Genomic DNA, 23,076 nt, shown 5'->3' on the forward strand with positions numbered 1-23,076 from the left:
GATAACATCTGCCAGCTCTTTAGTTGAAGTGTGCTCATACTTAGGAACCTGGGTCAGCAGCTTGGCTGTAATTCCCTGGCCCTGTTGAGATTTTTCAAACAATGTTGGAAACAGTCTTGTAAGTCTGGAGCTTCATCACATCTTTTCCATGCAACTGAGTTTTTCATATTATAACTGAAGTTGGAAGAAGCTGGTTCGAGCTGTAGGAACTTGAGCATCCAAAGCTGGGACTAGCACCATCCACTTTCAATAGTCTTTAGCCCCATAATCCAACCAGCATGAGCTCTGCTGTTTCAGAAAGGTCTAAGGAGAATTGAAGCCCAAAGCTCAAATGGTGATGGAATAGAAATATAAAGTGTCTCAGAAGCACTAAGTTAGGGAAGCTGCAGGTACAAATGTAGTGTCCAATGTAAATGATGTATTGGTTGTCCTTGACAGGCAAAACCCAGAGATTCAACTGCCATTCCAACAACGACCTCCCCACCACCACAGCCCAACCTCTTCACTGACCTCCTTGGGGTCCCTGACGCTGTTGCCATCACTGCCGCCTTCCAGGCTGTCACCTTCTCAACACCAGCCACCTCTGACCCCTAGCCAAGGAGACCCCTTCTCTCTGCCCCGGACGCAGCAACTTTTTTTGCCCAACCAGATTCACCAGGGTGACCTTTATCGATTCTGCCAACCTCTTACTGGACAGCATCAAGGGGACTCTTACTCAGCCCTGCCCAGGCCCCCACCAGCACCGTCTCCCTATCAGCAAATGGCGGTGGACCCCTACGTCATTGTCTCCAGGGCCCAGCAGATGGTGGAGATCCTTTCTGAGGAGAACAAGTCTCTACGGCAAGAGCTGGACGGATGCTATGAAAAAGTAGCAAGGTTGCACAAGGTAGGAGGTTGTTTTTCTTCCCTCTCCTTCTGTCCTTAAAATCCTAAGGACGATACTGTGGAGAAGCCGTCGCTCTTGCGAATCAACCATCTATACAGTGTCCCCGTCTTCATCTCCTGATTTAATCTGTATACAGGCAGTCCTCGACTTACAGCCTTGATTTAGTTCAAAGTTGCAACTGTTACAGCCAAAGTTATGATGGTTTTTCATACTTATGACCGTTGCATTATCCCCATGGTCATATGATCAAAATTCATATGTTTGGCAACTATTTCATATTTATGAAAGTATCCTGGGGTAACGTGATCACCTTTTGCGACCTTCTGACAAGCAAAGTCAATGGGAAAACCAGATTCATTTAACAACCACCTTAACAACTGCAGTGATTCATTTAACAACTGTGGCAAGAAAGGACATAAAATGGGGCAAAACTCACTTAACAAATGTCTCACTTAGCAACATAAATGTTGGGCTCAATTGTGGTTGTAACTTGAGGACTACCTGTACTGTGTCAAATTTGGGGCTACTTTAATAGACCCTAAGAGATGCTACTGCTCAGTGGCAGAAGGGGAGTGTTGGTGTGCAGAAAGCCTCAAGCGAAGGCCTTGGCCCTCTCCGTAAGGCTGAGGAAAGACCAGGCTACTTGCTGCAGGTGAGTTTCTCCCAACCCTGTACGCTCCATTAACCGCTGACTCCCATCATTTCAAGCTAGGCTGTTAGCAAATATTCTCTGGGAATCACGGGAGATGAAAATCAGGCCAGGTTGAGGGAAAACTACACCAGACATTTAGAGATAATGAGTCTCTAGTTTGGGGCAAGGGCTGAGTTCATATATTGCAGTCTGTCTGGTTTTTACTTAGCATGATTTGTCATCCCAGTCATTGTGCTTATTCAACATGTTTGAAGTGAATAATAACTTAGAACAAAGTGTAAGCTTCCTATGTGCAAACCCTGCAAATCAAGATTTTGTCAAGGTGTTGAAATGTCTCTATGATTGATTCACAATTCCTTGGAGTATTGCAAGGGAGATGCACTCCAGAGTGATTATGCCTGTAGTGTGACTTTTGTGCGCTGGCTCCCTCTGGCAGTGTGCAGGGACCTCACATCTGGCTCCGAGCTGGCCTCCCCTGCAGACATTTTGGAGTCCGACTACCCACGTCAGGGTTAACCTGGCATTCATTGTGCATCAGACAGACTCTTTCTGCTGCTGCTGCACTGCAAGGGTTGAGCTCTTCCTTTTCACACTGTCCAAACCAGTCAGCTACTCGGAGTTGGCACAGAGCTGATGGAATTCAGAGATGAATATTAGAACACACTGCTGAATATTTTTTGTGTTTTATTTTCATTTAATTATTTGTTATAGCTAGAAACAGAAATCCAACAAGTTTCAGAGGCTTATAAAAATCTGGAGAAGTCTTCTTCCAAGCGGGAGTCTCTGGAAAAGACCATGAGAAACAAGCTGGAATGTGAAATCCGTAGACTTCATGATTTTAATCGTGACCTCAGAGGTAAAAGAAATGTTAAAGTTCTTCTTATTGCTGCTGAGTGATTGAATACCTGTATTTAACATCAGTGATATAATCAGTGATGACTCCTAAAAAAACAACGGAAAACACTATGCAGCTCACTTTTTGTCTCTTTGTAAAATCCTTTGTATGTTCACATTATATTTACTCTTGTAAACATTCAGTATCATAATTTGGGTTGGAAATTCCTGCCCAGCTACAAAGTTCAATCTGTGTTGCTGAGTTCAGTGTCAAGTGGTTCCACCCCAGGCGCCTGATGGACCCTGAAGGCTTCCAGACGGAGCTTGAGACATTTCCTGCTTCCCTTGCCCACGACTCTGCCGAGGCCCTAGTAGAAGCCTGGGAGAGGGCGGCTGCTGGGGCCTTGGATCGAGTTGTGCCTTTGTGGCCTCTGACCCGGCACAGACCCCGGGTGGCCCCCTGGTTTACCGAGGAGCTCCGGGAGATGAAGCGCCGGAAAAGACGCCTACAGAGCTGTTGGAGGTCCAGCGAATCCGAATCTGATCGAACACAGCTAAGAACTTATCTTAAGTCTTACCTAGTGGCGATGGAAGCGGCAAAGTGTGTTTACTTTTCCGCTCTCATTGCGTCCGCAGATAGCCACCCTGTTTAGAGTGACCCGCTCCCTGTTTAATCAGGGACCGAGGGATGACCCCTTGCAGGGTAGGGCTGAGGAATTTGTACAGTATCTGCAGGACAAAATCGCTCAGATCCGGACTGGCTTGGACTCCGACTGGGCGGAATTTGGCAGAGTGGAGAGGGCAGGTCTTGGTTATACCATTTGGGGTGAGTTTGACCTTGGGACTCTGGCTGAGGTGGACAGGATCATGCGTAAACTGAACACTACAACTTGTTTACTGGACCTATGTCCCTCCTGATTGGTTTCGGCCGCCTGGGAGGTGACAGGGGGCTGGCTCCAGGCAGTTGTTAATGCTTCTTTGATGGAGGGTGTCTTCCCCTCCGCCTTAAAAGAGGCGGTGGTGAGGCCCCTCTTCAAGAAGCCTGCTTTGGACCCAGCCTCATTGAATAACTACCGTCCTGTCTCCAACCTTCGCTTTATAGCAAAGGTTGTTGAAAGTGTGGTGGTGCGTCAGCTCCCGCAATTCCTGGATGAAGCGGACTATCTGGACCCATACCAGTCCGGTTTCAGACCCAGCTACAGCACGGAAACGGCATTGGTCGCACTGGTGAATGATCTCTGGCAGGCCCGGGACAGGCTGTTCCTCTGTCCTGGTCCTACTTGACCTCTCAGCGGCTTTTGATACCATCGACCATGGTATCCTGCTGCGATGGCTCAAGGGGTTGGGAGTGGGAGGCAGTGTTTTACAGTGGTTCTCCTCCTACCTCTCGGGCCGCTCGCAGTTTGTATTGGCAGGGGGACAGAGATCTACCCCGAGGCCCCTCAGGGGTCGGTTCTCTCCCCCCTCCTGTTTAACATCTATATGAAGCCGCTGGGCGAGATCATTCGTGGTTTTGGGGTGAGGTATCACCAATATGCGGATGATACCCAGTTGTTTATCTCCACCCCGAGCCAACCCAGTGATGCCCTTGACATGATGTCCTGGTGCCTGGAGGCGGTGCGGGACTGGATGGGAAGGAACAGGCTCAGGCTTAACCCCTCCAAGACCGAGTGGCTGTGGATACCGGCATCTCGTATTGTTCCATCTCTTTTGATGGGGGGGAGGTATTGCCCCCCTCAGAAAGGGCTCGCAACTTGGGTGTCCTGGATTCATGGCTTAATTTGGAAGATCATCTAACGTCCGTGATCAGGGGGGCCTTCGCACAGGTTCGCCTAGTGCACCAGTTGCGCCCCTTTTTCGACCGAGATGCCCTATGCACGGTTACCCATGCCCTCGTCACTTCTCGCCTGGATTACTGCAATGCTCTTTACATGGGGCTTCCCTTGAAGAGCACCTGGAGGCTTCAACTGGTGCAAAATGCGGCCGCGCGGGTGCTTATGGGAGTATCTCAGTACTCCCATGTTACACCACTCCTGCACGAGCTGCATTGGCTTCTGGTTACCCTCCGAGTGCGATTCAAGGTGCTGGTAATAACCTTTAAAGCCCTACATGGCTTAGGCCCGGGGTACTTGCGAGACCACCTGCTGCCATTGTCAACCTCCCTTTGCCCGGTTCGCTCCCACAGAGTCGGCCTCCTCAGGGTTCCGTCAGCCAGGCAATGCCTGCTGGCGACCCCCAGGGGGAGAGCCTTCTCTGTGGGCACGCCGACCCTCTGGAATGAACTACCCCCAGAGCTGCGGACGGCCCCTGACCTTCGGTCCTTCCGCCATGACCTGAAGACCTGGTTGTTCCAACAAATGGGCCTGGACTGACTATGGTTTTTAATTAGGCTTTTTACTGGGTTAAATTGTCTTGTATTTATTGCATCTATTGTTTAATTCTTTTTTAAAAAAATTACTTTATGTTTTTTAATTTTTATGGTTGTGAGCCGCCCTGAGTCCTCAGGGAGAAGGGCGGCATATAAATTTAATCAAATCAAATCAAGTGACTGAGTTTGTAGCCCCAAAATGTAGAATTTAAAAGTTCAAAACCATTTTTATTAATGCAGCACAGAAGAATAGGATAGTAATCATCTTTTTAAAGCATTGTATTAAGATCACTTACAGTTATTCTGTTCTGTAAAGTGTCAAGACTTTCTATCTAAATTTAACAAGGAAGGTGGCAGTATAAGCATTTAGAAAAGAGAGTCCTCTTTGGGAAAGAGAGACCTCAGCCTCCCTCTCCTCGTGGCTGGACACATGAAATGTCCTCCAAGACTGACCTTAAGATATGAGCAAACTATTCAGCTGGGCCGATGGGTGCTTTCATCTGTCATGATCCCAAACCATTTAGGCCTTTCTAACTAAGTTCCAAGGTTTCGTGTGAAAACAAATCAGCAGTCAGCCTGGCTGATGAAGGCCGTGTGGAACAACAACTGAAATGGAACGCTGTGTTTTGCACTAGTTTTCATTCTTAAATCCTGTCCATCTGTGGTCCACCCAGAGTACACTGGTATAAAAATTTAATAAAACTTAAACTTAAACTTAAACTTAATTTAGAAACGTGCTTAAAACCTGTGGCTAGTTCTGTCTTTTCCAACCAGAGCGCCAGACTCCTCCAGAATAGGCCCTATTGCCAGAACCACCTCCAAGCTGCAAAAAAAAAAAAAAGATCCCGAGGAAGCTTAACCCGGTTCTATCCAGATCAGGTTGTGCCCTCCACTCTGACTTAGTTTCCCGGGAGATGAACATTCCCTCCATTCCCTTCTCTGGACGGAGCCGGCGTCCAGCCAGTCAGACTCCATCGCCTCCCTTGGCGAAGAGGGCCGCAGACTCCAGGGAAGCTCCCTGAGCATCTTCACATCGATGCACAGGAGACCCAAAGGTCAGTGGCGGTGAGTCCAGTGGTCATCCCCCAGCACTGCTTCCTGAACGTGCTTTACCAGATCCTGCACTGGTTGAGTCCCCAGAGCAACGCTGTTGTTTGGGGTATCAGATGTTATGATCAGAAATGCAGCAGAACAACGGCACTTTCTGCTGGCCCCGTTTCTTGACCCAACCGAGCACAGGAAGAGCTGAGCTGCCAGACTGACCCCCGTTTACTCCCTTTGGCTCCATGGATGTTAGAGAAAAGGTACTTCTACTAGAGATACTGAGTGCAGAGTGAGCAAGGCAAGCTCTGAAGGAAAACCGCACAAAAATCGTATATTGAAAGCAATCCCCAAATGTCCAAAGCCCTCCCCCTGGCCAGAGCAATCCAATCGAGTCCTGGTCTGATCTTTTGGGAACTTGGTGCCTCAGGACCTGTGGTAACTTCCTTGCCCAGGGGCGGCATCCCTGAGGGCAGGCAGATGGTTCGGTTTGGCACCTCCATTCCCGTTTGTGTCTCTACTCCCTTCTTTCACACCCCCAGCGCTCTTCCCCTCCCAAAAGCTCCTTTGATGCTAGTGAGCATCAGAGAAAACAAAGAGGCATCTGACATTGGGCCCCATTTTCAGAGCCGTTAGCCCTGGAAGAGAAAGAAAAGAAAATTTAAGTAAGTTAGTAGATGAGATTGGACATGCATGGTTTATCGGGGTATTTCTGGTGAAAAGAAATACCTGCGGCCTTTTCACCAGAAATATCCCAATAACTCAACGACCTCAACTCCCTCTAACGCTGGTTTGCGTGATCTCGGTGTGAGCTTTACTGCCTTTTTCTCTGTGCTGCCACTGGGCTTTGGAGTTGCTTTGACAAATTGGCAATCGGCGGCCCAGTGTCCACCCTTCCCACATTTGAAGCAGCCTGTAGGTCGGTCCAGGTGTTCTCAGGGCATCCATCTTCTCTAGCGGGGAGCAGCGGCTCCATCCGTAGGCGTTGTGGCTGTGGGACCTGGCCAGGTCAATTTCCACCTCCTCGGCCAACACGTACCTTTGACGGAGGGTGCGAGGGGCATCTGAAGTGGCCTTTTTTCACATGAGAGTGAATGGCGGGACTGTTTGCATTCTTACCTGTTTCCAATTTGTGGACTTCTGCCAGCAGAGCCTGATCACCAAGTGGAACCACCAACAAACTGTAACAGGGGAAAATTAATAAGTTTGCAATATACATTTCTTAGATATATTTAATTGATTTATTTTAAATAGAAGATCAAATTGATATTTTATGCTGGCTCTTACCCACTTGTGTGATTACAGTTCTAAAAAGCTATCTTAAAAGGTTAAAACCATGGCAACTGGACCAAAGTTTATTAAAATTGGGACATTTCCTCATTCAAGTAATTTCTTCAGTTGAAGTAAAATTTGGATAGGCAGAGAGTCAGAAAGTCATTGGAAAGAACCAACTCTTGCCATACAAACTGCAGGGGGTTTCTCCCCAAATAAAAGTAACATGTAAATGGGGATTCTATCATCCAGGCCAAAGTATCTTAAAAGGTTAAATCATAGCAACCGGACCAAAGTTTATTAAAGTGTGAATTTTGATACTCATCCAAGTAACTTCTTCAGTCAAAATGAAAATTTGTATGGCGAGAATTGATTCTTTCCAATGACTGACTCTCTGCCTACCCAAATATTCATTTTGACTGAGGACGTTATTTGGGTGAGTAACGAAACGTCTCACTTTTAATAAACTTTGGTCCAGTTGCCATGATTTGACCTTTTAAGATACTTTTGACCTGGATGATTAATCTCCATTTACATGTTACTAAAAAGCTAGATAGAGTGCCCCGTTGGGTCTCTCTTTCAGACTTGCTTTGCCCTTCTGGCAAGAGGTGTTTTTAGCTCCTCCCCACCCCGTTTCCACTTTTATAATACAGCTGTGAAGCAAATAAATCTGTCCCAGAGAAGAGGGGATCGACCCATTCTCCAAAGCGCCTGAGGGCAAGACAAGAAGCAATGGGTGGAGGCTCATTGGAGAGAGACCCAACCTACAAAGTAAGGAGAAGTTCTCTGACCGAGGGAACAGTCAGTGGCAAGGCTTGCCCCCAGAAATTATGGCTGTTCCATCACTGGAGGTTTTCAGAAATAGATTGGGCAACCAGTTGACCAGGATGGTATAAAGTCTCCTGCCTTGAGCAGGGGGTTGGGCTAGAAGACCTCCAAGGTCCCATCCAACCATATTATTCTATGTTCTAAATCTGAAGGAAAAGAGGGATGCAAGTTCATTCCAGGATTTTGTGCCCAGAGGGTGGAGATATAAGATGCAGTTCTAATGCAGAATTAGGGAGGGAGGGAATGGGGTGACCCTTCTTACACAGAAGATGTTGATACTTGCATAGAGGATGTCAAACTATGACATTTGGTGTCTGTGGTGCAGCAAAGGTTGAAGACTTATTTGTTGTTCTTAGTTGCGAAGTTGTGTCTGGCCCATCGTGACCCTATGGACAACGTTCCTCCAGGCGTTCCTGTCTTCTACCATATTCTGGAGTCCATTTAAACTCATGCCTACTGCTTCAGTGACTCCATCCAGCCACCTCATTCTCTGTCATCCCCTTCTTCTCTTGCCCTCAACCTTTCCCAGCATTAGGCTCTTCTCCAGTGAGTCTCATTAGGTGGCCAAAGTATTTGAGTTTCAACTTCAGGATCTGACCTTCTAAAGAGCAGTCACGGTTGATCTCCTCTAGGACTGACCGGTTTGAACGCCTTGCAGTCCAAGGGACTCGTAGGAGTCTTCTCCAGCACCAGAGTTCAAAGGCCTCAATTCTTTGGTGCTCAGCCTTTCTTATGGCCCAACTTTCACAGCCATACATTGCAACTGGGAAAACCATAGCCTTCACTATACACACTTTTGTTGGCAGGGTAATGTCTCTGCTTTTTAGTATGCTGTCTAGATTTGCCATGGCTTTCCTCCCCAGGAGCAAGCATCTTTTAATTTCTTGGCTGCAGTCCCCATCTGCTGTAATCTTGGAGCCCAGGAAAATAAAATCTGTCACTACCTCCATTTCTTCCCCATCTATTTGCCAGGAATTGAGAGGGCCGGATGCCATGATCTTGGTTTTCTTAATGTTAAGTTTCAGCCCAACTTTTGCACTCTCCTTGTTCACCTGCAACAAGAGGCTCTTTAGTTCTTCTTCACTTTCTGCCATTAGTGTGGTATCATCTGCATATCTTAGGTTGTTGATATTTCTCCCAGCAGTCTTAATTCCAACTTTTGATTCATCTTGCCCTGCCTTTCTCATGATGTGCTCTGCATATAAGTTAAATAGGCAGGGTGACAGCATACAGCCTTGCCAGACTCCTTTCCCAATTTTGAACCAATCGGTGGTTGCGTGTCCAGTTTTCACTGTTCCTTCTTGACTTGCATATAGGTTTCTCAAAAGACAAATAAGATGGTCTGGTACTCCCATCTCTTTAAGAACTTTCCACAATTTGTTGTGATCCACACAATCAAAGGCTTTAGCATAGTCAATGAAGCAGATGTTTTTTCTGGAACTCCCTAGCTTTCTCCATGATCCAGCTTAGGTTGGCAATTTGATCTCTACTTCCTCTGCCTCTTCGAAATCCTGCCTGTACTTCTGGAAGTTCTCGATCCACATACTGCTGGAGTCTAGCTTGTAGGATTTTAAGCATAACTTTACTAGCATGTGAAATGAGTGCAATGGTGCGATAGTTTGAACATTCTTTGGCATTGCCTTTCTTTGGAATTGGAATGTAAACTGACCTTTTCCAATCCTGTGGCCACTGTTGAGTTTTCCAAATTTGCTGGCAAATTGAGTGTAGCACTTTTACTGCATCGTCTTTTAAGATTTTGAATAGCTCAGCTGGAATACTGTCACCTCCACTAGCTTTGTTGTTGCTCAGCTTTCCTAAGGCCCATTTCACTTCACATTCTAGGATGTCTGGCTCGAGGTCAGTGACCACCTCATCGTGATTATGTGGGATGTTAAGCTTGTTCTTGTATAGTTCTTCTGTGTAATTTTGCCACCTCTTCTTAATCTCTTCTGCCTCTGTTAGGTCCCTGCAATTTTGGTCCTTTATCATGCCCATTTTTGCATGAAACGTTCCCTTCATCTCTCCAATTTTCTTGAAAAGATCTCTGGTCCTCCCTATTCCATTGTTTTCTTCTATTTCTTTGCACTGTTCATTTAAGAAGGCATTCTTATCTCTTCTAGCTATTCTCTGGAATTCTGCATTCAATTGGGCGTATCTTTCTTTTTCTCCCTTGCCTTTCGCTTCCCTCCTTTCCTCAGCTATTTGCAAAGCTTCCTCAGACAGCCATTTTGCTTTCTTGCATTTCTTTTTCTTTGGGATGGTTTTGGTTGCTACCTCTTGTACAATGTTGCAAACCTCTGTCCATACTTCTTCAGGCACTCTGTCTATCAGATCTAATTCCTTAAATCTATTTGTCACCTCTACTGTTTATTCATCAGGGATATGATTTAGTTCATACCTGAGTGGCCTAGTGCTTTTCCCTACTTTCTTCAGTTTAAGCCTAAATTTTGCAATGAGAAGTTCATGATCTGAGCCACAGTCAGCTCCTGGTCTTGTTTTTACTGACTGTATAGAGCTTCTCCATCTTTGGCTGCAGAGCACATAGTCAATCTGATTTCTGTGTTGGCCGTCTGGTGATGTCCAAGTGTAGAGCCGTCTCTTGGGTTGTTGGAAAAGAGTGTTTGCTATGACCATCATATTCTCTTGACAAAATTCTATCAGCCTGTGCCCTGCTTCATTTTGTACTCCAAGGCCAAACTTGTCTGTTATTCCGGTAATCTTTTGGCTTCCTACTTTAGCATTCCAATCCCCCATGATGATAAGGACGTCATTTTTTGGTGTTAGTTCTATAAGGTGCTGTAGGGCTTCATAGAACCGGTCAATTTCATCCTCTTTGGCACCAGTGGTTGGGGAATAATAATAACAATAATAATTAATAATTAATAATAATAATAATAATAATAATAATAATAATAATAATAATAATAATAATAATAATAGTTGGAAGGGACCTTGGAGGTCATCTAGTCCTGGAGGTCATCTAGTCCAACCCCCTGCTCAGGCAGAAAACCCTATACCATTTCAGACAAATGGCTGTCCAGTCTCTTCTTAAAAACTTCCAGTGCTGGAGCATTCACCACTTCTGGAGGCAGGTTGTTCCACTGGTTAATTGTTCTAACTGTCAGGAAGTTTCTCCTTAGTTCTAGGTTGCTTTTCTCCTTGACTAGTTTCCATCCGTTGCTTCTTGTCCTGCATAGACTTGAACTACTGTGATATCGAATGGTTTGCCTTGGATTTGCACTGAGATCATTCTGTCATTTTGGGGATTGTATCCTAGTATTGCTTTTCCTACTGTTTTATTGACTATGAAGGCTACTCCATTTCTTCTGAGGGATTCTTGCCCGCAGTAGTATACCTGATGGTCATCTGAATTAAATTCACCCATTCCTGTCCATTTTAGTCCTCTGATTCCTAAGATGTCGATGTTCAGTCTTGTCATCTCTAGTTTGACCACGTCCAGCTTTCCTTGATTCATGGATCTTACATTCCAGGTTCCTATGGAGAAAAAATCTTTACAGCATCGGACTTTCCTTTCACCACCAGACGCATCCACAGCTGAGCGTCCTCTCGGCTTTGGCCCAGTCGCTTCATTCTTTCTGGCGCTACTAGTACTAGCCCTCTGCTCTTCCCTAGTAGCATATTGGACTCCTTCCGACCTGAGGGGCTCATCTTCCAGCGTCATATCGTTTTGCCTTTTGGTACTGTCCATAGGGTTTTCATGGCAAAGATACTGGAGTGGGTTGCCATTTCCTTCTCCAGTGGATCACGTTTTGTCAGAACTCTCTGCTATGACCTGTCCGTCTTGGGTGGCCCTGCACGGCATAGCTCATAGCTTCATTGAGTTATGCAAGCCCCTTCGCCATGACAAGGCAGTAATCCATAAAGGGGGAAGACTCATTAAAAGGGATCAAAAAGATTAATGGGACAAGATAAGGCTGCCAGAAGCCATTTGCCAAGATGGCTGTCTTCTCAACAAGAAAGAAGGAAGGACCTGCTGATTCTTTTGTCCTTCCATCCTGTTCAGGGACTTCCCAATGCATTTGGTTCATCACTGTGGGAGCAAAGTGCAAGGTTGGGCAATTTGGATCGGCTGGAATAGAATAGAGCAGACATGTCAAACTTGCAACGTCACATGACGTCGCACGACGTATCGGAGGTTTTTCTTCATTGCCAGCAATGGGGTGGGCACAGCTTCCATGTGACGCATCCAGACCGCGAGCCGGCAGTTTGACACCCCTGCAATACAGCAACTGTCCCTTAAAAGGTTTAGAGATGGATCACCATGTGTGAGGATACCATGTGTCATGGGGGACATTGTCATTAAAGATCCTGGACTAGGACCAGTGTTCCATCCCCAGCGCATTTGCTGCTCTGGCAGGACAGGGTTATCTGTTATAACTGCTTGTTCTGCACTCTAGGTACTGTGCCTTTGAAATAATAAGGTGTTTTGCATTTAGGTAACTTATAGGTAAACTTTAGCAACCCTGATCCATGCTAGCCAAAATAGGTGCAGCATGTTTGGTAATTCAAGTCTCACTTTCTAAAGGTTTCTAAAGGCTTCCGAGGTTGGTAAAATGAGGGCCCAGATTGTTGGGGGCAACAGGTTGACTCTGTAAACTTCTTAGAGAGGGCTGTAAAACTCTGTGAACCAGTATATAAGTCTATGTGCTGTTGCTATTGCATGGCAAAGAGAAGGGAAGTGAGGCCATTCCAGCCTCCATCTTCCATGCAGAGAAACCACACAGAGTTCCTCAACTGAAATCTTGACCCATCTGGAGGTATCACAGGTGAGCAATGTATCCCTTCACACCTTTAGGCAGTTTAGGCTCTGTAGGGTGTAGGGTAGCTATATTTTTTAGCCTAGACAGTAGATAGGCCACATTATAGCTAGGAGCACATGGTCTCTTTTATAGAATATGGCTGCTAGTTATTACGTACATATATTCATATGTACAGTTTATGGACCTAACGTATGCCATTGCTTATTTTTTTTCAGTTTTACCTGAACTTTCAGCTTTTAATAAAGATTAGATGGTGAAATACTGCCTCCTTTGTTGAATGGCAAGAAAGGTTAACTGCTTCCGTAGAGTCACTGGGTTATGGATTAGCAAGTCCAGGGCAATCAGGAACACCCATGTTCCAACTCATCTTCAGACATGAAAGTTCACGGGGCTGACTTGGGCTGTAGTCATTTTCTTTCCCTCAGTCCAGCCCACCTCACTAGACAGCTGTGCAAGGTGGCAGGAGGAATGATACATGTGGGATAGACTCTTAACAATTGAAGTAATAATTTATCAGCCCTAACAGTTCAGTGCATTTCTTCTTCCTTTGCAGATCGTATGGATACTGCTAATAAGCAACTTGCAGAGAAAGAATTTGAAGGCACCGAGGATAACAGGAAAACCATCTCCCAGCTCTTTGCACAAAGTGAGTCTATCACATTTCCTCTACCAAGAGCTGCAGTTAATTGTTTTGCAAATGCACAAAGTGCTTAAAGTAGGCTGGAGAAATTCCCAAGAGAACAGAAGAAGTTGGTGAGAGACAGGAACAACCACTGTTGGTCTCTTGCTAGTGAAAGAGTAACCACTGGCGAACTCCTTCTCATATTCACTTAAAAGTTTCAGCTGCCATTTCTTCTCTGCTGTGTGGTTCCTTATTTTCAGCTGCCTTAAGGGGGAAAGCCAGGTATATTGGAAGAACACCTGGTCTTCTGACCCAACTTGTTTCCCCCCTTCCTCATGCTGAGGTTCACCTGTTGTGTTAGATCATTGTTTTGGAACAGTCTACAGCTAAAATCCTTGCGTCTGTCACCTTTAACTGGGTAGAACAGGGCATCGTAGGGCAAAACATTTTGAACCAAGGTACCTCAAATGGGCTAACTTACAGAATGCATCCAAAATTCAGGACCCACGACTCCCATGGAATTGACATTTGGCAAATTTTATAAAACCTTTTATGACATAAAGGTTATCATACAGCTCTTTATGACATAATATAAAATATCATAAAATGCTTCCTTTGCTGATGCAGGGGCTACGTTCAAGGCAGAAACATCTGCATATCTCCCTGAATTTTTAAGAACTTTTCCAACACCTTAGAAGCTCTGCCATCGTTGAAGGCACTGAAGGATCTGATGAGGAACCTTCTCTGAAAGGAGGACCCACATGGTCACAGGTTGGCTAGTGGCTGATTGAACGTGAAGCATTGGCTTGATTCACCTAGAAGTCTTCCTCCAGAGATGTACAACCAGGGGCCAGGGCTGCTGTGCCCCCTCCCCCCAAAGTTTCAGTTGAGCTCACCACACACAATATTGTCTACAAAACAGTAGCTTTTAACTTGCAGAAGCAGGGAACTTCTAAATTGTGGGGAGCAATACTAACAACGTTTAATTAATTATATTTAAATGGAAGCCGCATCCAAATTAGCTTTTGTCCTGACCGCAATGACTGCATTTTAGAACATGGCCTCCATTATGCCATTCAAAGACTCAGTGCAATCCTTGGCCTGAAAATAGTTGCACATCTTTACCCTGAGCCATGATTCCAAGCAGGGGGGGGGGGGGCTGGAGTGTCACACATTCCACTGACTGTGTGTAACATGAAGCCCCTTTTTCTCCTCCAGTGGCTCTGAATCTGCAGAGTTCTCTGAAGAGAAAGGAGACACCGGGGTCTAAGGGATGTGTAACATTGCATTCCACCATGTCTTTTACAGTTCATGACCTATGCACTGGACTATTTATTTATTTGTTATTTATCAAATTTATATAGCCACCCATCTCACCAAAGGTGACTCTGGGTGACAGTAAAAAACGAAGTATTACTCTCACGACAATCATTACTTTAAGGAGAGAGATGATCCTGGTGGATTTTGCCCATTTGCAGCCTTTGGGATAAAAGGGGAGTGGACAGATGGACTGTTTGTGTTTACATCACTTGGCCCTTCTCACATTCCATTCCTCTCCCAGTCTTTTCCTGTAACTCGGCTGACTATTGAAAATGCTGGGAGGAAGAATTCCTCTTCTTCAAAGTCATTTGGAAAGAGCTTTTCTCTACCTTGCTTTTGAACAAAAGCAGCTTCAGGCTGAGACCCCCATCCAGGAACACAGACTGGTGACAGTGGAGACCAGAATTATATGAATGGAAGGACTCTAGTCTCCTGCTTTGAATGCTGTGGGACTTGGCGAGCTAAGCCACCATCTCACCAGCTCCACCCCGCAGAGTACATGGAAAGAATTGCTAATGTGTCAGCATCTTAGCAAAACTAAGAAAGGGACTTACCTTATTTTTGGGAGGGACCCTCATTGCTCCCAGACCTTAAAGAAGGAATGCTAGCACAAGGGATCTGCCCACAAGGAAGCCTCTGTGTGTGTCCCGATGATCGCCTAGCAGGATCTTCTGCTTCCCGTCCCTGATGGTTCTGCTGTCCCACCATCTCTGCCTGCCTGGCTAAAAGGCATAACTCAGAAGGGGTGCTGGTAGAGGTCACTGTGCAAGCAAGTCCCACATTACTTCTCAGTGTTTCCCTCTGATGACCTGGTGGACTGGCAGACAACAATGGAAACAGCCAGGCATTCCCCAAAGTGGCCTACCGTGTTGCCATGACTCTGAGAAGCAGCAGGGATCTTCCTTCTGTTGCTTGAAGCAGCAATTTCAACACTTGGGATGGTGGGCCAGTTCTGACAGGACAGATGTTCCCATTCCATAATGTCTTCATAATGCGGGCCAAATAGAGCTGCATGAATTCTGAGGACACAAACAGCATTAACCATTTCGTCTTGTAGCAATTATCCCTGATATTAGGACAAAGGTCTTCCAATAGCCTTTGCTTTGCTCTTTCCTATAATGTTGAAATACTGTTAATTTATCCCAGACGTTGGAAGCAGAATTGAATGAACTTGTCTAGAACTAGACCAGGTAATCTTCCATTGCTGCCAAGATGCAACCACATACTCTTTCTGGCAGTTCTTACTGTGGTTCTCAGTTCTTGCTGGCACAGTTAGCAATGGCATCTATGAGGGTTCCATGGAAAATCGAACATCAGGGACACCCTACCAATAGCTGCTGGAAAACATCAGAAGGAAAGAATTCTTGTTTCTGTGTCCTCCTTTCAGATTCTGGCAAACAGGATTTCCGGAAATAAGAAGTCTCCCAAATCATACATACATATGTGCACTGTACAAACATATACAACCACACATGCACACTCATGTTTACAGACACACACACACAAAGAAAGACAGTCAGTTCCTTTTGACCACTAATTCTTTACTACTGTTTAATTTCCGAAACATAATTGAAGAAAATACAATTCATACCATCCTATGACAATAAGAGTGTCATAATTGTTTGAATCCCGAGTGCCGTGTAACAGAGTAAGCGCCTGTTACTCGTCCCAGCTTCTGCCAACCTAGCAGTTCGAAAGCACGTAAAAATGCAAGTAGAAAAATAGGGACCACTCCGGTGGGAAGGTAACAGCGTTCCGTGCGCCTTTGGCCTCTAGTCATGCCGGCCACATGACCACGGAGACGTCCTCGGACAAGATCTGGCTCTTTAGCTTTGAAACAGAGATGAGCACCGGTCCCTAGAGTCGGAAACGACTAGCACACATGTGCGGGGGAACCTTTACCTTTACCTTTAATTGTTTGAAAAATGTGCTTGAAACACGTTTCCCTTCATCCACAAAGATCATAGCCCACACTTTGAGCTCTGCCCTCTAGCAACTCTCAAAGCTGCGTTTTTTCCCCTTTCTACTTTATCTGCGCAGATAAAGAAACACAGAGGGAGAAGGAGAAACTGGAAGTGGAGCTAGCAGGTGTTCGCTCAACTAATGAGGAGCAACGGAGACACATTGAGATCCGTGACCAGGCATTGAACAATGCACAGGCCAAGGTGGTAAAGCTTGAGGAAGAAGTAAGTCTTTCCATTTTGCTTTCAGACATTATTTGAGCATGTTATGTTTTAATTGAATCCTGAATACAGAGTTTCTCAATGTTGGTGACTTGAAAATGTGTGAACTTCAATTCCTTTGGTGGCTGAAGAATTTGGGAAGTTGAAGTATCTTCAAGCTGCCAAACTGGAGAAACGCTGTCTTGATCGTAAGAAGGGCACAAGTGGCCTACCTGAAACTGCAGGATTAATCCAGGTGTTGCAAGCATCCAGAAACTCTTTCTAGTTCAGGATTCAAAACAACAAATGATAGTGAAGAATACCTGAAACCCAGTTCAGTAAGGAACAAAAAATTGCAGAATGTTTTGGTTAGGTCGTAGGAAGGGCTACATGCTTTGCTTTTCCCAAAGCCTTAAAATAATTTAGTACTATTTTTCCATTTTAAGAATGGGAACATTTTCAAGATTCTTGTCTGCAGAAAGTGCAGGGCTAATGGCCCCAGAAAGATCCAATTTTCAGATGATAGGGACTAGATTGTTGTCTGCTGGTAACGATCTGTTGCAAGTCTTCTGGGTCTGGTTTCACGGTGTTCCGTGATTTCTCCTCCTTGGCAGTCCCATAAAGGTCTTTCTGGCACAAAAGAATAATTTTCATTAGAGAAAAGGTTTAACTGAAAGTACTGGCTTACTCTTCTTAAGACCTTGCATGAGGATCCTCATGGGCTTTCTTTGCTGAAGAGAGACCCACTTGGTGCAGAAATCTGTAATGTCTGTAATTTAACATTAAAGTGCCATTACTAATATAGTAATGATCTCATATCTGGTGGAGTCCCAGGACTGACTTTGAGGTAGATTGGAGAGTAATGAATTGCAAGCCTCTGGTTCTAGTACGATCCTGTATGAGTTTGGTTCCCCCACAAACATGGGCAGGCATGTAGGTATCCTGCAGTCCTAGATATTTATGTTTTACTGCCATGAGGGCTACAAACTTCATTTACTAGACCTCCAGAAATGTGAGGGGGCTACGGATAGCAGTGAAGCTCTCCGTAGTTGCTGGATGCAGTACAGGTTGGATTTTTGCTAGTATGCGATACTTTCTCCTACTAGAAAGAAATCTTGTTATACGGACTCGAAATTTCCAGATGGAAAGATTTCTCACCCTGACAGCTATTTCTGTACTGTTTCTCTGCCTTTTGTTGAGCTTTCATTTCCTTCCAGTGTTTTTAACCCTTGCATTGTCCTGCACCACTCATTCCCAGCTGATGTCTCCTGTACCCGCGGTTTGCAAGGTTACTTATGTGGGTGATTTAAGACGAGGAGCACAAAAGCCTTCCATTATCTAAAGCTGCCACTTGTGAAAAATGCTCTTTGGTCCTTTCTGTCTGTCTCATTTATAAATATGGTTAAAATGATTAGCTTGCTGACTCTTCACCCCCTCTGTGTTTACAAAACTTTATCTTTTCATAAAGCATCATCTTTGCACTCCTGGTATCAGAATTTCCAAAAAGAGTAACCCAAAATATCAACATATTTTATTTTATCTTGATCACATAAATCAACTTTATATTCCTTGCTTTCACTTCTAACAATCTTAACCTTTAATTTAATCAAATATTGTTGTGGGATTTGATTTCTCCTCAATTCCTCTTTATCCAATTGCACAGATTTCTTCAAGACTTTAATAAAGTCTCTTTGTACATCTAATAAGAACGTATTTCCCAGGTCACTTTCTTGGTTTATCATTTGTGTTTTCCGTTTAATTTTTAACAGTTTAGTCAGTTTCTTTTGCATATCCAATACAGGTCCTTGACTTCCAACCATTTTTTTAATGACTGTGTCAGAACCCGCCCCAATCCACATCTTCGGAAAGAAGAACTCTTGGGGACAGGATTGTCCAAGCAGGAACTTTTACTAAGACATAGTTGGCAGTGGATAATCTAGACAGGATCTGGAAACTGTCTCACAGATCGATACTTTTAAAGTGTCCCCGAGTAAAAACCCCTCCCCTCAGTCCATTTGGTCAGTCTTGGATCAGTCAAGTTCCATGTGTCAAAACCCCTTGTGGGAAAAAAGAAACATCAGTACATTTGCAACATTATTACTTCCTCTCAAGATACAAACCAGAATTCCCCCCCCCTTTTTTTGTTCTTCTTAGTTCAAAGGTTTTCTTCCCTGGTCTTTGTGATGGCCCCCAGGCAGGCTGAATAAACAAACCTTGCATCTAAGGGATAGAGATGGCTCTTAACAATCCTGCTTTCTCTTCCCCTCTTTGGGAGTGACAGAATCCAGTAAGGGGGCGAGATTTAGGTTTGCACAGATAGGGAGTTAGGAATGGAATATAAATGGATTCTGACAGACTGTTTATAGTTACAGTAGCACAGAAAAAAGTGGCTTATGACTTTTTCATACTTATGAATATTGCAGCATCACCATGGTCATGTGGTCAAAATTCGGACACTTGTCAATTGGCATGTTTTTATAATGGTTGCCGTATCCCTGTCATATGATCAGCTTTTGCGACCTTCTGACAAGCAAAGCCAATGGGGACACCAGAATCACTTAACAACCTTGTTATTAATTTAATAACTGCAGTGATTCACTTAACATCTGTGGCAAGAAAGGTCATAAAAATAGGCCAAAGGACACTTTACTGTCTTGGTTAGCAATAGACATTTTGGGCTCAATTGTGGTCGTAAATCAAGGACGACCTGTAACGCATCCGTCTCTTGGCCTGCCATTTATAGTTCTACTTTTGGTACTTTGTCTTGTCAGATAAAATTTGTTCCAGATCTGTCATTCCTTCATTAATGTATTTTAGCTCTAGTTTGTTGGTAGAAACAGACTTCATTATTAACAGTTTTGATTTATTATACGCTACTAGTTTCTGGCCCCATTATTCAAAGGCCATCTTCAATATTTTTGATGTTATGACATTTTGTAAGTCCCAGTATTGACTGCCATCAAGCCCAGGCTTATATTTTCTTTTCTTTTGGTTAAACTGTTTCTCCCTTCTAGTATCCTGTTTCTAAAATCATCACTTATTTTTGTTATGACTTGCAATAGTCAGGATAGCCAAAATAAGTCTGTTTCCCATAGGAAACTCTTTATTTTTTATAGTTAATTCCAAAATCTTATAGTAGATGTCAATATTCCTAATTTATCCGGATCCTTAATTCATTTATTAGATCAAACTCTCATTCAGTTTTTGCTATTTATTTCAAATTTTTATGTTCTTAAATATACAGTTAACCTTTCTTCTGTTCGGAGTTGAAGACAAGTTCATCTGATGAAGATCTTTAGTAGCTTTAACATGGTTAAAAGGCAATTCCTGAAAGTGATTAGAAAGTGAGACTGGTGAGCTTGTTGATGCCTTTGAAGAGTTCTGCCATGGTGGGAAGCAAGATGGCTGAAGACATTATTTCCTGACATTTAAACTGATGGAAAGCCACGGTCTCCTCATGAGAAGCAGCCATCCGGAGCCCATGTGGGCCATCTCCTGTCCTGTCTTTATTCAGAGAGGTTCCACTGGTTCCTGGATCTTTGCAACATGAATCAGTTTGCCATACCTCTCCCAAAATTTGTTGGCTTGGATTTGTAAAGGAAAGGAGACAGTTCACTTCGCTTCCTGGGCCTTGTTTTATGGCCGACAGCCTCCCGGAATTTTCTGCTGGCTAAGCCAGTTCTGTGCTGTACTGTGCTGTGCTTCCTTTAAGGATGGCGGGTGTCATCAGATTGGGGGCCATACCAGTACAGTACAAAGAGCAGGACTCATAGCTGACGAGAATTCTGTGATGTCTTGTCTTTCCTTACATGTGATTGTTCTTTACTGGGAAACTCTGACACAGAAGAGCCCAGATCTGAGTGGCTATTTCCATCACTCTCGGCTGTATCCATGACCGTTTTGGCAAAGTTCATACCATATTTCAATGCAGTTGCAGAATATGCCAGGTTTTCTGTGGGCGTGGGCTGTTGCCTCCTTCCACCGAGCAGCCAGTCATTAACAGACCAGTCATTAACAGATCACTTTACTTTGGGAGAAAGGGGGGGGGGCGTTGTTCACAGCTGATCAGAAAAGGAAAAATCTTGGAAAGGAGACAATTGTCCTGCTTTCATCTCAGGCAGATGAGCGGCCATCCTGCATGGAAGAGCTGTTTGTTATACTTTTAATTGTGTTTTGCTTTGCATGGAAACTGCAAGAAGTGAAGGCCCAATTTCCCTTCTTCTTGGCAACCAGTGTGAAAGCTTTTCTATGAATGAGAACCAGTCTCCATGCTGTGCCCTGGGAAGGGAAAAGGCCTGGCAGCTGGACTTGACCAAACATCCAAACCATCATCCCTGAGTTGGATTCTCAAACTTCCCAGACAAGTTGGAGTTCTGGAAATGAAAAATGAACTTTCAAAGATCTCTGGTTAAGCTGATAGCAGGTATTAAGCTATTATAGAAAGTTTGGACGAAGTTTTTTTTGTTTACGTTTCTGAGCTGGTAATTGTTGAGAATGTTTGACTCCGTTTGGTGAGGAAGGTGTGCTTAGCTAAGCTGTTTTTTTGGCAGAGACATCAGCTGGAGGCCTCTGGCTTGCTTGTATCCTGTAACATGGGCTTTCCTTTCTTTCTTGGCTCTCCTCCGCTTCCCTAATCTTTTCCAGACCCCTTTTAAAAGCAAATTGGGCTCTTGTTTAACTTCGGACAGCAGTGTCATCTCAGAGCAGAACTGTCCTCTGGTGCTGGGGGGGGGTGTCTCCTCCGTTATCATTTCATGCGCCTCCCTGGCTCCCAACTGAGGTGGAAAAATGCAGTGGGGCCCATGCAAGCAGCTCCCCTTCCTGTGGGACCTCAAAGCAGCCCAACTTCTTTTGAGCCTGGAAAAAGGGGTCACTGCTGTGAAATTTGTGCTAATTGCAATGAGGAGATTCCTTCCCTGAGGTACTGCGGTGTGGGCTAGAAATCTGGAGTGAGATTCAATAGCTGTCTTCTAAAATCTCACAAAATCTCACATTGAAAGCTCAAAGTTAAATGGGAGAGGCCAATCTCAATCTCACGGGGTCGGCACAAATCTCGGTCATTCTGTAAAAAAAGTACTTCGATTTTGGGCATCATGGGTGCCTGAGGTGATTTGGTAGCCACAAGTAGGCCTTGACATATGGCCACAATTGGGAGCAGAATATCCATTGAATTGCTTCCAATTTTATGACCTTTTTTGCTGTAGTTGTTAAATGAATCACATAGTTGTTAAGCAAATCCAGCTTCTCCCTTTGACGTTTTTTGTCTGAAGCTGGCTGGGAAGGTTGCCATTGGCAACCACCTGACCCTGGAATGCTTCACCTGTCATAAATACATTCCTGTTGCCAAGCACCCACATTTTGATCATGTTACTGTGGGGATGCTGTGAGAATTGTAAGTACGAGGACCAGCCCCAAGTCCCTTTTTTTCAACGCTGTTGTAACTTTGAACAGTCACTAAGCAAATGGTTGTGAGTACTTACAGTTTGCAGCCCCCTGGGATGTTTTGGAGCTTCAAATGCTGGCCAGACTTTGAATCAGTTCAGTTGCTCAGAGTGGCTGGAAGTGGCCCCAAAACGTTGAGAAAACAGCTCTGCTTCTCGGTCAAAGCGCACAGGATGCTTTGGGCATTGCTCGAGGTCCCCGTGTCTGCCACCTAGAGGTGAGCCCTAGTCCTCCACCTCTTCCCCCCACAAGGGCCTCATGCATAGATTGCATAATTCTAGGAAGTTTCTAGAAAACTTTCCATGGACCAATATGGATGGGGACCATCAGTTGAGAAAGGGTTGTAGATCCATAATGACAGAAGTTGCTGGGTTATTTTTAAACTGCTTTCTCAAGCCTTGCATTTTGGTTAGGGAATAATTTTCTAGTTTTTAACAAGCAAACAGAGGTGCTCGCTCCTTGGAGGGTGCTATTGCCCAAATCGGTTTGGCCAGCATTTCTGAGCAGGCACGGTGGCGCCTTATTGTACCCAAATTGTCAAGCAGGGCGAGCTTTGGCAACCACTCACCTCTGCTCCAGATTGAGGCTGCTGGAGGTCCCTTTTGTAGGGTTGGGGTGCGATTGATCCGTCTCCCGTTAATCAGCCTAAGAGTCAGCTCGGTTGAGAAGGATTGGGTTCCCAGGAGTCACTATTTTTAGCACTCTTGATTCCAGTATGAAAGTCCTGAGGGAAGGATTTTTTTGTTTATGTGTGTGTGTGTGGGGGGATAGAAATAGGTTCCCTTCCTTGCCTTCTGCCTCTCAAGCACAGCCAACTCTACCTTCGGCCGCAGCCAGTGTGGAAACCGCATTCCCAGCCTTGGGAAAG

General features: G+C 44.8%; 1 protein-coding gene across 2 annotated transcripts in view; it reads left to right on the plus strand.

The window, feature by feature from the left end:
* Nucleotides 1-23,076, plus strand: part of AMOT (angiomotin) — a 69,529-nt gene that overhangs the window by 28,250 nt on the left and 18,203 nt on the right. For both annotated transcript variants that reach the window (XM_083372306.1, XM_083372307.1), the window contains exons 4-7: nucleotides 439-886; nucleotides 2,250-2,394; nucleotides 13,216-13,308; nucleotides 16,645-16,790. In XM_083372306.1, coding sequence (XP_083228432.1) covers nucleotides 439-886; nucleotides 2,250-2,394; nucleotides 13,216-13,308; nucleotides 16,645-16,790 — 832 coding nt within the window. The remainder of the gene's footprint in view (nucleotides 1-438; nucleotides 887-2,249; nucleotides 2,395-13,215; nucleotides 13,309-16,644; nucleotides 16,791-23,076) is intronic.

This window comes from Vipera ursinii (assembly GCF_947247035.1).
Source record: "Vipera ursinii genome assembly, chromosome: 12".
Classification (NCBI taxonomy): domain Eukaryota; kingdom Metazoa; phylum Chordata; class Lepidosauria; order Squamata; family Viperidae; genus Vipera; species Vipera ursinii.